Below are 16,039 nucleotides of genomic sequence, written 5' to 3' on the forward strand. Positions count from 1 at the left end.
GAAAGGGAAGTGAGCAAGGGGCTGTTGGCTTTTGGCCAAAATAAATTGAGTGATTTTCGGCTGAGGCAATTTAATCGGCAGATCAATGATACCAGATACCAGACTGGCAGTTAATTTGATGTGGCAATCTTCGAGCCGCATTGCATCCGCACACATATTTCAATTTCGATGTCACGAAGTTGTCAAACTTTTGACAAACGACCAAACAAGTTTCATCGGCCAAGTACCCACAAGTTAGCCAACAACACGCGGCGGCGATGCTAAACATTAGGCAAATGTCTGGCATTATAATTTGTCAAATGCTCTCGACATAAATCCATCAAACGGAATCAATAGAAGAGCAAAAAGCAAACAAATTACATAATAAAACCAAATAATAAGCAAGGCTTAGCCATAAATAAGTCGTGAGTTTGAGAAAGAGGGGAAACGCAGGTGTGCCAATGGAGTGGACAAGCTGGAGGAGGGGAAAAGCTTATAGAGTTGGCCGAAATTGCTTAGGGAATATCAAAAGTAGAACAATTAAAAATTGTAAGAATTATTAAAGAAAGAGGTAAAAACTCTTTAGTAAAAACTGAACCTATCGATGATTCTACACCAGAGCATAAATATGGCATAGAAACAGTTGGGGAAACTAAGACAGCTGCCGGCTGTCTTCTAACATAATTACATATTTTTACTGTTGCAGTTGCATCTTCTTTATGCGGCCTGTCTGGGACTTCCCCCTGCCTTCTTCCACCTGCTCGCTGCTTGTGTGGCATGTTAAGCAGCTGCCCAGAAAGTGGCAAAAGAAAATATATAATAACGAAAAAAAAGAAAACAAAAGAAGCGCCGCACATGCGCAGTTTCACATCCGCATGGCTTTCCTCCCCCTTTCTCGCCCCCTTCGTCCCCCCTCTTCTAGGACCCAACAATTGCTTTATTTTGAGGCAAATGAAAAGCAATTTTTATGCCACAATTATCCGCCAGTGGCGCAGTGAAGAGGAAGAAGAACGCGAAGTGAGGCAAGTGCCAGCCTCCAGTTCGTTGCCTGAGTCTTTTGTTTAGCATACGACACAAAAATATTCTAGAAGAGCCTGAGGATGGCGAGTGGCTGGCATGGAAAGTGTCGCAAGTTGCGCAGATTTCAGAGAAAATGCTGGAGGCACAGGTGCTTTACATATGCGCTCACAGTTTGACAGCCACTGGTCCACTAGACAGATTAGCCGATGTAAATGAATAATAATTATTATTGTTGCAGTCTTTGGATTCCTTCTTAACAACATCCTACAAATAAGTATTTAAAAATTATATATAAATGATTTTAATATCGTATACTCAAAAACCGAAACCAACGTGTTACAGTCGGCTTAAGCTTTCAGAGGAAGCAAAACAAATTTCGCCTCACTTCGATTTTGTTTTGGCCTGCTTATTTGGTAATATAATTTATTTGGCATACTTCAGCCGACTTGTTATTAGCATTGACTGGTTCTAACAGCCCGCTGACTGTTGTTCTGCCGCTTGGGCTTAAGTAATGTCTATATAAAAATATGTATCGCATCATTTGGCTCGACTTTTGACATTTTCAACCGATTAGCGCAGCGAGTCGCATCGAATCGAAACACGTTTCGATCGTTTCTCAAAATATTCTAATATTCAGCATGGGCGTTCTCCCTTTTGTTGTTTTTGTTGCGAAAAACGATTACTTGGGGCGCCCCGAAATGTCAAGGTTGCATGTGCCGCAAGACTTTCATGCTGACTCGTCAAATATCCATTTGCGATTTCGCAACTATGTATGTAAGCGGCGAGAATTTCCAATTACAGTGGTCGAAGGAATAGAAGATGGGCAGCATAGAGCCCAAATGGATCTCTGATTGTTTAGCCAGTCATCGCCCCTAAGAAGTGGAGACCGAGAAGAAGAATGCCGGGGGGGCAGCAGCGGCACGAAGTGAGGCAAATCTTTCACACGTTCAAAGCTCTTTCGAGGGGAGTACGAGCAATCCCCACTTTGCCTCGTCTATTGTGCGTCTCTCCGGCCTGGCCATTGAAATTGTTTATTGAAATCGATGATGAATGATTGAAAGTAACTATTAGTTGCCAGCAGTTGGCGCAGTTGCTGCCGCTGCTGTTGTTATTATTGAATTTGCTGTCGGAAGCAATTTACAAATTGTTTTGCCAGACAGCAGTTTCTGTTTGACTTTTTTCTACTTTTTTTTTGCTCTTTCTTCTAGATTTTTACTTTTCTTTTAATAGAAATAATAATAGAAATGTAGAAATAAAAAAAAAATATTAATACAAGTTTTCAACGCACACCAATTTCGAGTTCGTTACTTAAGTCTTTCGTTCAGAAAACATTAAAAAAGTTTTGAAAAAAGTTTTAAAGTTTTTTTTATATTTAAAAATTTTAAAATTCATTTTTAGAAATTTTTGAGTCCGAATATTTTTTAGTGCTTTTGACATTCAATAGCCGTTTTACAAGTGGAAAAAGTAAAGGAGCCAACAACTAAAGTAAATACATGAACAATAAACTACAAGTGGCCAGAGAAAGCTACAAGACAGAGCTCAATCTCAATAAATTTTAACTTATTAAGAGTCCAGCCTCTCGAAGGCGTTGTTAGTGTAAAGTGATAAGTGAGTGATTAACACTGGCGAATTAATGAAATGTTCGTAGTGCTGGGGAACTGAAGCGTGGACACCGCCTAATCTCGTTTTACACTCCAATTGCTGGGCCACAGAAATAAACTCACTCCGCTTTTCACTCTCTTTGCCACTCAACAAAAAAGTTGATCGAACCTTGAAAAATAAGCACTTAAAGCATTGTGATTGCCACCAAATTGTGAATCAAAGAATAGTCTGGCGAGCAAAACAAAAAGCCAGAAAACGCTTAAAAAACCTTAAGGTTGGCATTACAGAAGACCAAGAAAAAAAACAAAAACTAACTACCTGTACAACAACAAGGGGCAGCGATCAAAGCGCAATAAAAAGAAAATACAAAAGGCGCGCAAAAATTCAAAGAGCGACGGCTGTAAGCAAAGGAGAACAGTTAGTTTTTACACTGCCAAACAAATAATGGATACATGTTATACTACATTTTGTACAAATTATTGTTAATAAGTACAATATACATATATGAACAAAAATTATAATTTAATTTTTTTGAACCCAAAATAATTATATTTGTATTTATATAATAGTTTTGTATAAAAATGTATAATTTCCACTCGAACTATTTTTCCTTGTGTAATTGTACGCTTTAAAGCTAAGGGCACCCGACCAGCAGCGGACGTCTAAGTCGAAGCCAGCAACATGGCTCTTTTATGAAGTAATTAAAGCGCATGAATTGGCCAATTGTCCAAAAGTCGGGATCCAAGGCGTCGTACAGCAGGTTGATGTGAATTAATTACTGACCCCAAAGCGTTGGCAATTTTCCAGGTGCTAGATGCCGTTAAAAGGCTTCGCCGGCGAAAGAGTCTTGACTTCATACACTCAAAATAAAATTAACCCTAAAGTCAAGGAAATCGCCCTACTTTTGTTTTCAAGACAAGCTCGCCCTAAATTTTAGGGTCACATTTTTCTATATTTTTGATTTTTTTTGACGTCATATTTCTAAATTTTAGGGTAATTTTACTAAATTTAAGGGCAAAAATTTCTAAAAAGTAGGAAATTTTCCTAAAAAATAGAAATTAAAAACAAAACTAAAAAACATGTTCAATCATGATTTTTTTTTGTATATACGTTTATATTATGTACTCCTCCCTATATACATATGCAGGCGTTGTGTGTCTTGTATATTGTGAGTGTTAAAGGTTATGTATTTATTATTATGTATTTGCGCTTGGATTTCTTATCTAACCAAAGCCAAATGTGGTTGTAAATGTGGACTACGGGACTGCGGAAGATTGGGAATGTAGAAATTATGATTAGTTAATATTTTATCTTCATGAAAAAAACTTACATTTTTACTTGACCGTCGGTGAGAATCGAACCCGGGTCTCCCGCGCGAGGAGCGAACGGCCTACATACTGGGCCATTGTAGCACTTAAATTTGCTGTGGCAAACCGAGCATTGTATGTAAAGGGTCAAGCGGAGAACACATTTGAATACTAATTGCATAATTTTGACCATTCGCGTTTTACTTATTTACATACATATATACATATGTATATATTTATGCTATCGCAATTTATATTATGTGTAGTATATAGTAAATAGCTGAATATAAACCAAATTATTTTCGGTTTACCGCCTGCCATCAATAAAAAAAAGAAATAAAAAAAGTGAGTAAAAAAAAAAAATAAAAAACAACTTAACAAAAAAATAAAAAAAAAACAAAAAAAAAGGTAAAAAAATAGTTTGCTCTGGGACTCGAACCAGGGTCGATTCGATTTCTAACCAAGCGCTTTAACCGTCTGCGCTACGAATACAGCCGCCCGGCAGCTGACAAGTTCTGGCATTGAACATTTTGGTGTGCCAGAGCATGTGAAAACAACTATTTCTATTTTTTAGAAAAACTTTCTACTTTTTAGAAAATGTTTCTATTATTTAGGGTTGGCTTAATTTTAGGGTTAGGGCACTCATTTTTAGAAAAAGTGTTGCCAAAATATTTTATTATTTTCGTTTGCCTTTCTATTTTTTAGAAAATTATTTCTAATTTTAAGGGCATTTTTTCTAGATTTTAGGGTGATTTTAGTTCATGGTAACCATTTTCTACATTTAAGAAATACTTCCTGGATTTAAGGAAAACTTTCTTGACTTAAGAAAAATTTCCTTAGATTTAGAAATAACTTTCTTGTATTTAGAAAAAAGAAATTTTAATGGCGATTTTCTAAAATTTAGGGTTAAATTTATTTTGAGTGTATAGCCTCAGCTCAAGCTGGGGCAGTTGGCTACTGTTCAGTGCCTGAAGATGCATAGATAAGAAGCCCAAGATGGAGCAGGATTTTTTTGTCGAGGAATAAGTTGATTAGGTAAGCGTCGGGTGAGTGGAAATAGCCATCCAGGCTGTTATGAACGGTTCTTTTGGGGCATAGATTAACCCAAATTGAAGATAAAAGCGACAGAAGCCTTTTAAAGCAGATTACTGATAGCTAATGGAGAGGTCATCAGATAGATGAAAATAACTTTATGCTATATTAGTTGAACAGAGTTTGAAAACTCCTTGTAAATATAAAATTTGAAATCTCTAAAATTAAAGATTGTCAAAAGATACAAAAAGATACTCAAGCTACAATTTATAGTTACCTAAGTTTTAATAAATAATCTTTGTAAGCTAAAAATTAAACCTTAAAATTTCAAAGGCAATAACCTTAAGATCAAAAAACCAACTTAAACACCCAAAGATTTCAACATGACAAGTCGTCAAGGTGGAAAAAAAATTTAAATTGAAGCATCTAAGCCAAGGCCTTTGTGCAGCACTTAATTTCCAGAGCAGTTATAAAAAGCCTTTCCTGTGGCAGTTATTGACCAACATGGAGTAGTTAAAAATACTTTTCTTTATGTCAGTTAACTGCTATCAAAAAAGCATCGAAGAGTGCATCAAAACAACTTCCGCAAGTGGTTAACACCTTTCAAAATAAAGACTCACACCCAAAAAAATACACACGTACATTCAAAGCCATTTTGTGTTGCAGTCGAGTTGATCGCACCATTCTCAAGTGTTTCCAGTTTTGCACTGAATATCTGGATATCTGAACAGTTGCATCTCGAACGTCAAACGTAAGCGGAAGAAGTAAAAGTTTTTGAAGTACTTTGTTCATAATTATAAGTATACACAGGAAAGAAAAAGGAAAATAAAAAGACGACAGTGAAATTGAAAGTACAACAAAGGTGCTGACAAAGCGCATTCAATCATTTAGATATGGATGAAGGTAAATAGTGTTATGGCCATGCGGAAGTCGAAACATAAGGAAGCTCCCCTGATATCTAATGAAAAATCATGATGTAAAATCAGAAGTCCATAAAAATCAATTAACATTTATGCCTGATGACAATTTTTGATTTGTTTACGATTGAAACCCATTCCCCTTTTCCATTTCTCAGATATTTTCCGCTTCGCCGTGACTGTTTGGCTTGCCATTTCGCGTGGGTGTGTGTTTTTTATTGGCCACTTGGCATTTTATACGCAATTATCAAGCTTTTTAATGTCGACTCTATTGCGTTCGGCAATGTGAAAGGTGTCAACCGGCAGCGCAAGGTTCTCATCTAGAGTTATGACCAATTAAGGCAAGAATTAATGTTTGCCTGCTGCGGCAATAGTTGATATTTGCATCACGTCGCTATAGCGAAACCATCAGCAAGGTTATGAATTATTAATAACTATTTCAGGATTCCAGATGTATCACCAAATGACCTAACCCCTGCTGGGAAAATGGATATTTTCAAAGGTGTAGATGTGCAAATACAAATATTTATCGTTTCAATTGATTTTATATATATTTAACTTGAATAGAATAATCTGATGAGAGATTTAATTTAGCTAATTAAAATATATTAATTTATGACTATAGCTGTCTGTCAACTGAAACTTAATATTATTTTATAACATCTTCTGTCGCAATTAATGATTCAAGTGATTGTAATTAGTTAAATACATTCGAATACTCATATAGACAAATATATTTGAAAATCTCCCGCTGCCAATTATAATTTATAAACTTTTGTTTGCATTTCCCAACAGCGGCAACGCCTTTATTTATTAACTCCCGTCTTTTTTGGCTTCTTTTTTTGACTGAACCGAACTAGATCCCGTCTGCAGCACAAGCCAAATCACGACACTATCAATTAGAGACACCCAACAAGACAATTGTTTAAATGTTTCACAAAGAAATAGCAAAACTAACTCCGTCTCGCCGCTTGTAACTCGTTAGCGGGGCGTGTCCCTCTCGTTTATCATTTCAAGTTGGAGTTTCGCAATGGAAAAGACAAAAAACAAAAAATAAAGATATATTTTTGTTTTTGTGCCTTGGGAGCGTGTATTACAAGCAGAAATAGAAACCGAAATTGCTCCAATTTGTTTGGGAACTTTTGTCGAAACTTTTAATTATGCAAGTGGACAGCACCCACAAAAGCGTTTCTCCATGCAGATGGATAATTTGCATGAAATTAGCTTCGACGGGGAGCAATAAAAGAGTGCCCCACTTGGAAGGTTAGTTGGCAACTTTTATGAGGCTTCCCAGCCGAATAAGGGAATTATTATTATGGTTTGTCACACTGACTCAATTCTGCTGCCCACTTGACCAACTGAGATCCCGCCTAGGAGAAAAGGCTATGAAAACAAACTGCAAATGAATGGGAGAGACCCAGACTGTGACCAGTGTGTTGGGATGCCCTCAAAACATTTCTGCAGAGGCAGTCAAGTGCACAGGTCTACCCTTGGATTCTCCCTCTCTACACAGAAATAAATCTTTAAGGGTTTCATTTGTTAAAAATGTTCTTTAATTTTATCCTTTACTTGAAATATTATTTTTTAATAGTTTTAATTATCAATTAAACTGATTTTAGTACTGTATAAATAGTACTCCAATAAGTCGTTCAACAATAACCATTTCTTATATAAAATTCCACTTTTTTGTACACTTTTTATTATCAGCTTCTCGTAATCTTATACTTATTACAAATCAAATCAAAAATTTTAATAAAATAAAAACATGACACTAAATTAAAAAACAATCAAGAGTCAATGATATCTATAAATTTCAAATGAATAAATTCACTCGATATTATAAATGTGGCTAATTCAGTGTAATTTTTAAGTTTCGACTTTAAGTATTCCCTTGACTTTTCTTCGAGCGTAGCTTATAGATTGCACATGTTGGTGCACCTAGGTGCAACCTGTGGCACAAACGACGACGCGACAGAGGAGACACAATGCCACTTGCCGTTGGTTGGCTTCCTGCTCAGAAAGTCCAAACATGTCATGGACTGACTCCGAGTCTCCGATTCTCCGAGTCTCCGACTGACTGCCTTTCCCAAAGACACTTTGCGGTTTTAGCTCTGCGTAAAGACGGAAAGTGTTTTTTTCTTGTTCCTCGCCTTCCTCCTACCAAGCGCCTTTTGCAAAAACATGTCAGGGCGACACTTTGACCAAGTTGCAGGTTTCTTCTTTTTTTTTCTCTTTTATATAGACAACAACTTGCAGCTCGGCGTCGTCGGCAGCAACAACTCAATGCCAAAAGTGCAATGAAGAGTAAAGTCAGGGTTAGGCAGTTACAGACAGACTTTGCATAGTTGTCAATGTGCTTGTGCAGGTCTTCGTTGGGAAGCTCCAAAAAAACATTCGAGCCAAGTCGGGCTAAAAGAGTTGGCCAAACATAAATAACCACAAATTGGAGGTGTGGAAACCCCACAATAAAGAAGTTAAGCTTATAGTTTGCTTGGAAAATATTTGCACAGTTTAGAGCCTTGTTCCACTTACTTTCGGATTTATAGACATTTCAACTAATAATTTCCATTTCAAAATAAAGAGTTCTTTCTAGGTACATTCGCATTTTCATTGCTATAGAAATTTCAGGAACTTTCTATTTTTGGAGCAATAAATACACATAGACTATATGCTACACATAGGCTATTCTGATCATCATAATTTTTTATCATAATGAAATACATCAATAAATAAAACAAAATAAATAATTTAATGGAAATAGATATAAATCCGAAGGCGATTGAATCACTCCTAATGCTGACTCATTTTTACACAGTATTCGCTGATGTGATTCGATTTGAAAGCCTGCTCACCTTTTTTACAATTTATTTTAAAATGCCAGACCGCAAGGCGTCGGATTGTTTGTGAGAATAGAGAGAGATTTATTATATTAAAGGTGAGTGCAAAAAATAATTTATGTACATTTCAATGTGGCGACTTTCAATAATTTAAAAATTATATAGTATAGTGAACACGCATAAGTTTTTTTTTATTAAAAGTTTAGGCACTAATATTAAATCTGAAAATAAAACCCTAAGAGGATCGTTTAATTAAATGTACGCCTAAGCTGCTGTCAATCTGAAACCCTTTCATTAAGTCACAAAAACACATTTGCATATCTAACAAAGCCAATCGAAGAGCCAAGAGAAAGAAATGTGTGACACAGTAGAAGCCAAGATTCTGGGGACAGAACTTGTGGCGTGACTATTAGGCAATCTTAATACACATTTGGATATTCGCATAGATCACCCATCATTACCCACACGCAACGCCTCTAAAACTGTAAATGTTACTTGCTTAAAGACCCAGCCAACAACCAACAGCCAGCAAGAAATAAACAAAAATAATTACAAACAAACAAAACGGTGGCCGCTTGCCGGTTGCCAACTGTGATGGCAGTGGAAAAGCGGGTCAAAAAGCAGTTGCAAATGTTAAAGTGATTAGCACAAAGTTGCCAGGCCCGCGGGGCGAGGGCCGAGCGGGGCAATTAGCCAAACAAACCACCGAGGCTCAAGCTCAAAGCTGCCAAAAAAGATGAACATCATCAATGCGAATGCGAATGGATGAGAATGAGACGATGGAAGCTGAATGCTTTCTAGGCTAATAGCGCACGAGAGCCCTGGGCATATGGCATAAAAGTACCTGATTCTGCTGAATTGGTTTATGCAAATCACCTGGGCCATCTTCTTCCCCAGCTGCGCCAGCTGATGATTTGACAAATTCCGATTGGACCCAATAAAATAGTAATAGAAAAAATTACAACTTATTCCCCCGGTAGCTGACCATGACAATGCGATGCTATCGAAATGGGAAAAACGGCAGGGAGAACAGAGAAAAGACCCGGCCAGCTGAAAAAGCATCACGAATGGAGCGGAAATTCCAGGGAAAAGCTGAAAACTAAATCTTTTGATCCAGCCCAACCCCTTCCCGGCTAAATCAAGTCTAATCGAATGAGCCAAATCTATTGTTGCTGGCCAAAAAAAACAAGCAGCAAAATGTTTCTTTTTTTTTTTGGTATTCGGAGGCAGCCTTTAATGGTTAAGCAGTTTCGGTTTCCTGTAAAAAATTTGTACAAGAGAAATATTTTGTTGTTAAGCAAAAATAGATCTGGCCAAACTCCCATCCAGCAGCCAGCCAAACCACGGCCAATGCCAAAAGGAATGTAAAGTGAGAGGGGGCTGAAACCGTAGCTGGACATGAACCTGAATCCGAGCTCCAACTCTACTCCAACTCGAACCCGAATCCGAACCCGAACCGTTAAAAGCGTAACAACAAGTGCTGGCCACAATTTATTGGCCAAGCGTGTTGAAAAGCCAAAGCACAAGCCACGGTTTCAGTCGCAGACGAGACGACAACATCGTCAATGAGCCCCTCCTCCTCCATCTCAGCCTCCCTGTCTTTCTCTTTCTCCAATGGCCAATGAATGGAATTTCGCTGCATCGCCGCTGAACTTTGCTAACCTTTTCAGCTAGCCAGGAAGCCAATTGCCCATTTCACCGGGATACCCTAACTTCTAGAGGTTCTTATCAAGGCGGAAATGGTAGATTAAAGTATATAGTAGATGATATTATAGTGGAAATATCTAAATAGAAAATATAAATTTTAAGAAGCTTTTATCTTACGTTAAATTTTGGTTAAATATAAAAGATTAAAAAATTAAAAAAAGAAAAAAATGAAGAAAATATTAATAAGAAGACAGATAAAAATATATTTTAAGAATGTTGTAATGGACAAAAAACTTTGATTAATTAAATTCATTTAACTAAATTTGTGGTCAAGAAAATGCTTACTGTATTATAATATTAACATTTCATCTTAGAAAAATGTAATTGCCTATTGTTGCATTTTGAAAATAAAAATAAGTGAATTAAAAAAATTATTTACTTCTTTTAGAGGAAGTCTTTCACCTCTATGGATTAAATTTTTAGAGTATCCAAAATTCTTATATCGTGAAGTTTTATCCCCAGATAGCATTTTTTTGCCTTACTTGCTATCAACATTAACATTTATCAACTGCTACAGTTTTTCGCCAGCCCCTCCCTTTTGCCCCGCTGATCGCCAAGCATTTTACTTGGGCGCAAACTTGTGCTAATGATAATGATGATACTGGACACGGAATGGAGAGGGAGAAGGAGGGGGAGGGGGCAGAGGGATGCTCTCTCTTGGAAGTTGTTTACCAAGTTGCCAAATGGCCAATTCGCTTAGCTAATTCATATTGGCAGGCCGTTTGTCTTTATCGCCGCCTGCCATCGCAGACGGAAATTTATTGATAGCCAGTGAAAGGCTTGGGAAAACCAAACTAGAGTTGAGCCAAAGTGAGCCCAAGCCTGCAATTGAAGCATTATAATTCACTTCATTAATAATTTATTCTGACCCACATTCGCCGCAAAATCAAGCCAGTCAGATCAAGCCACAAAATAAACGTTAAATGAGCTTTTTCTTTGGAATGCTTTGACTTATTTTTTTTTTAAGAGTACCCTTTACCTAAGGAGATATAGATTTAGATTTTTAATATTTATCTCAATTAAAAATTCCACATATATTAAGTTACTGAAAAATGTGCTATTTTTTTTTAGTCAGTTAAATTTTTAAAAAATATAAATCGTTTATATTTAAACTCCGAATTTTGTAGCCCATTTTATTAACTTATATTTCCCAGGGCATTGTTTCGTCGAGCGATTTCAGTTCTTCAGACTGTCGTTTTTGCAATAATTAAAGCTCATCTTCGGAAACCGTTTTGTGACTAATTTAACCAATAATGAAGCGTGTTCTGTGGTGATTAGAAGTTGCCCAAAAAACGAAAAGAGCCCCAACTAAAAATCAGTAAAAACAACTGGGGGAAGGCGGCCGATGGAAAGCGGGCCACAAATTTAACGCTCATTACGCGCACGGCTTGACGTGACCATCGGCGGTGACGCGAGTTTCGTGGGCAGCAGTTTCTATTTGGGTTCTGTTTTGGGAGCCCCAGGCTGCCGCCTCACCTGCCCCGAAAACGAGGGAAATTAAGATCCATTTTTTGAGTGGAAACTCAACAATGTTTTGGCTATTAGTTAGAATGTTTCTAATATAGGTACCCCTACCCATACCTGCGAGCATGTGTGTGGCTGCTGCGGGGGAAGCTCAACAAATTGAGGCTACTGTTGCACACGAAGCAGCCATCGAGGGAACTTTGCCACTTCGCTCCTCCAAACGATCTGTCTGCGGTTCAGTGGAGTTCTTGGCTCTTGCCATTACTATTTTTTCTATTTCGGGGGCCCTAATGAGGCCCGGCTATTGAGTTATGATCGTACAATTTGCCGGAGATACTTAAGATACTTGGCGGACCACCCGGGCTAAGACATTTGCCACTCATCAGGCCGCCCAACTGTAAATCTCCGTGGGGAATGCGGTGGAGGAGTGCTCTCTGGCAGCGTTCTTGTCAAGGCGGTGGATTGGAAAATTGCCGGCGAAGAGATGGGGGCCATTTGGCTTTTCCTGGGGACTCAGGAACTCTTTTGTTTCCATTAAGGTCTTGGCTAAGATTGGAGGCTGCAAGTACTTGGGATTTAATGTTTCTCGAAATTGGTAAGTTTCTGGAAACAGAAATTCATCTTTTCTTTCCTATCAGCTTGCGAAAAAAATCCAATGCCAATTTAGGAAAACATTTACTGTGCAATTTAATTTCAATGTTATTCAGCTTGCAAATAAGGAAAGGGTGTTTATTATTTAAGAAATATATTGCGAGCTTTGAAATTTTAAGAACGAAATTATCATAATTCTAAGTAGTTGGAAAATATAAATCAGTTTTTAACTAATTAAGATTTTGTGATAAAAAAATATTAATAATTCGAAATAAATTTTTTAAAGATTTAATTCTAGAGCGTAATCGTTCTTTCGACCCTCTTTATAAAGAACCCCCGATAGGCAGCTTTACTTTATTTGGTTGCACTACCCATTCCACATGCTCACACACTGCTGACACACTTTACATTGATTTACCTTCGTTGAGAGCCTAGAGAAATGCCTTCGAGAGGTTTCCACGAAAACGGACTGGGCCTCGTTTGGGCCACGTTCACTTTGGCCCGAAGCGTGCCACTTGCCGGAGGCTCAAAGGCAGCACGAATTTTGGCGACTGTAACAGTTGCAACCTGCAACCGAAGCGAACGGGAACGCCCCATTGTCCATCGATTGTTGTAAAGAATAGAAAAAATAAAACCTACGAAAAATACCAACTGACTCACGCGCTTTTAGTGGCTATGCTTTTGGCCAAACCACCTGTTATCCTGCACAGAGAAAAATAACTTTTATGGGTATATTTTAAGGCAAAGAAAATCTCCGTCAGTTTACCCAAGAAAATTGTATTATCCAGTTTAAATTAATTTTTTGTTTTCTGTGGACGCAGCAGCAATATCAGCTAACAGCAGCAGTTGCAACTGAATATATGTGTCACACATCGAGTGCCGTTGCCCGGGGAGTTTTCATCCACCTCTCGAATTGCCCAACGCACCAAATGTGGAGCAAGCGACACAAAAACATATTTAGTGGCTCCGCCTAATCTTTTCTGGCCACGAATCTCGCCGTCGTGTCTATATAACTATATATACATTTATTTATGGATGTCTGTGGGGTCTTTATGCAAAATGTCTGACACTAGAGTTGCACTTGTCTTCATGTCTCTGTGTGTGAGCCAATAGGCATAAATTTGGCTTAGTTAAGGGGAATGAGAGGTGACGATTTGAGGTGCGTTGATGATGTCTTGCCAGCGGGAACAGTGGTTTTTTCATTTTTTAACAAAATACCTGCATAAACTAATGGTAATTGCAATCACAATCCATAAAAGTACAGTTAAAGTTTGAAGAAATCTCTACTGGTAAGGACAATTTTTTAATTATTAAATGATAAGCTTTTAAGTGTTTTTAAAACACTTGAAAAAACTTTTAAAATCACAACGATATATTAAACATTCTTAGGAATTTTAAAAATGCATTTAGCATTTTATTTTCCCCACAATTTAAACAAATTGAGGAATTCGACCCACTGTATTCGGTCAGCCAAAGTTGCGTGTGTTGTTGTTGACTTTGTGTTGCGTGTTGCAAAATCTTTTGGGCAAATGAGTCAGTCGCCAGTCAGTTTTGTTTGCCTTGCTGTTTTTCCCCGACTACCATTGCCGATCGCCCCACAGTTCCCTCTCCGCAGATCGGCGCCTTCTTTTGCATAAGTGGCGCATGCGCAATATTGACAGCTAATTGTACACAGATGGCATCAAATTTGCTCATGCAAGCGGATCTCTCTCCTCTTCACCTTCTATTTTCTTTTAATTTTTCCATGGAGCAAAACTCACACGCACCGAGGAGTTGGAAATTAGAATTGCCCGGACGGAGAAGGAGATGGATGCGAGCGTAACAAGATTTCCATGCTGGAAGACTTATGTCCATTTTCCGCCCCTCATACCGCTCTCTGTGCGGCACAACGCCCACTGTCGGCTTGGTCAAATCAAGCAGCCAGTTTTTCCGCAGTCTCAAATATTTTTTATATACTCTAACTTAGAGTTTACAGCTGGAGAGTGGTTTTTGTAAGGATCATTTTATTCTAGAAGTTTAACTTAAAAAAAAAATACTAAACAAATTGTATCTCAAAAGAAGGATGAAATATATATAAAATTCTGCAAATATATATTGAATTCTATTTGTACAGAAATCTTGAAATTTTTACATTTGAATGGAGTTTTAATTATTATTATTATTTATTTTTTTGGTTATCACAGTGCTCTAAAGTTAAGATCGTCATCAAAATAATGAAGACTTAATAATTCGTTGTATTAATATGTTTTCGATTCGCCTAATAAATCAAGGGTATATCAACTTCAGCTTATCAAAGTTGCTTTTTTTTTCATTGCTAATTTTCCGCTTGAGTAAATTGCTCTGATCGTTTTCTTTCGCACCACTCCCCCCATAACCCCCATTTTGGCTGCCCCTGCTACCCCCGCTGCAGCCTACTCCCCTGCTGATTAGATTTAGTGAAAGGAGCTGCCGCTCTGCTTTTGCTGCCACTGCACCAAATTTGCCAAAAAAGGGAGCGCACCACATGCTGGGCGGCGGCGGGAAAATCGAGGAGGTGGAAAATCCAAGCCGATCCGTGGGAGAGTGGAAATGCATGATGGGATGGGATGGGATGGCATGGGTTGGGATGCTACTGCACTGGCACTGGGACCCCCCAGGGAGGGGTTTGCAATACGTGTGCGTTCGCCGTGGCTGGCTCAAGCCCCCACTTTTTACCCACCATTTCCCCACCCCATTTTCCACCCCTTCGCCAAGCGATTCTCCTTGGCATGCTAACGGTAAGCGTGACGCATTTTTTTCCTCTCGTTTGCTCTTGTTGCCTGTGTGTTTCGTTGGCTAACATGTCGCATCATTAACCCATGCCGGCCGTTATTATTCCGCTGGCTTATTTAGCCCGAATTGCGCACACAAAACTTATGCAAGCACTAGCATTGCTATGCAGCGGTCCACTAAAACGAAAATCGTTTACATTTCGAATCGAAATTGGCTGCAACGGTCAGTGCCCCATTGTTACGATTTTCGCTATACATTTTTATTTTTCACTTTTCGGCTTTCGACTGAGGGGTATGGCTAGGGCGTTGGTCCGCTCCGATCTGTCCAATTATTTGCATTAGTTTAACTTAGTTGGGTAGTTGGCCCAGCTTACATAACCCAAAACAGCGTGCAGGGAGATTTCAAAAGCTTACCTGGAAAGAGAAGAAAAGGGAGTAACGATTTAGTTTGGGTTGTCTGGGAAAAAGCTATTTGAATTGGTTTGATTTCAGAAATGGTCTTTAGTACAGAACAGCATAAATTAAATTGAAGTCTAATAAACTTAACTTGATTAGTGATAATTATATTATAATTAATTGATAATTATATTAAGAAGTACTTGTATTTATAAATTTAATTTTAGTCTTAGAAGTGTAAATTTAATTTAAAAATTTAAGTTGCTTCAAATATGTTATAGATTATTGCTAATTATATTTACGAGTTATGCATTTTCAATACCTTTTAATTTTTTGTGTGCGATTTTATTCGATTCAACTGCTTAACAAGTGTTTATTGCTTTTAGGAAGTGCTTTTTCCTTTTTCCAAAGAAAAGTCAGCCCTCCCTAACAGCCAA

The 16,039-nt window shown here is 37.9% G+C and overlaps 1 protein-coding gene across 2 annotated transcripts in view; it reads right to left on the reverse strand.

The window, feature by feature from the left end:
• LOC108064508 (homeobox protein prospero) overlaps window positions 1-16,039 on the reverse strand; it is a 52,235-nt gene that overhangs the window by 3,902 nt on the left and 32,294 nt on the right. The window contains exon 2 of one of the 2 annotated variants that reach the window (XM_017152074.3): window positions 15,173-15,620. The exons of the other annotated variant lie outside the window; for it this stretch is intronic. Coding sequence (XP_017007563.3) covers window positions 15,617-15,620 — 4 coding nt within the window. The 3' untranslated portion in view covers window positions 15,173-15,616. Of the gene's footprint in view, window positions 1-15,172; window positions 15,621-16,039 lie in introns of those variants that run through there. 2 annotated transcript variants of the gene reach the window in all.

Source organism: Drosophila takahashii, chromosome 3R, assembly GCF_030179915.1.
Source record: "Drosophila takahashii strain IR98-3 E-12201 chromosome 3R, DtakHiC1v2, whole genome shotgun sequence".
Classification (NCBI taxonomy): domain Eukaryota; kingdom Metazoa; phylum Arthropoda; class Insecta; order Diptera; family Drosophilidae; genus Drosophila; species Drosophila takahashii.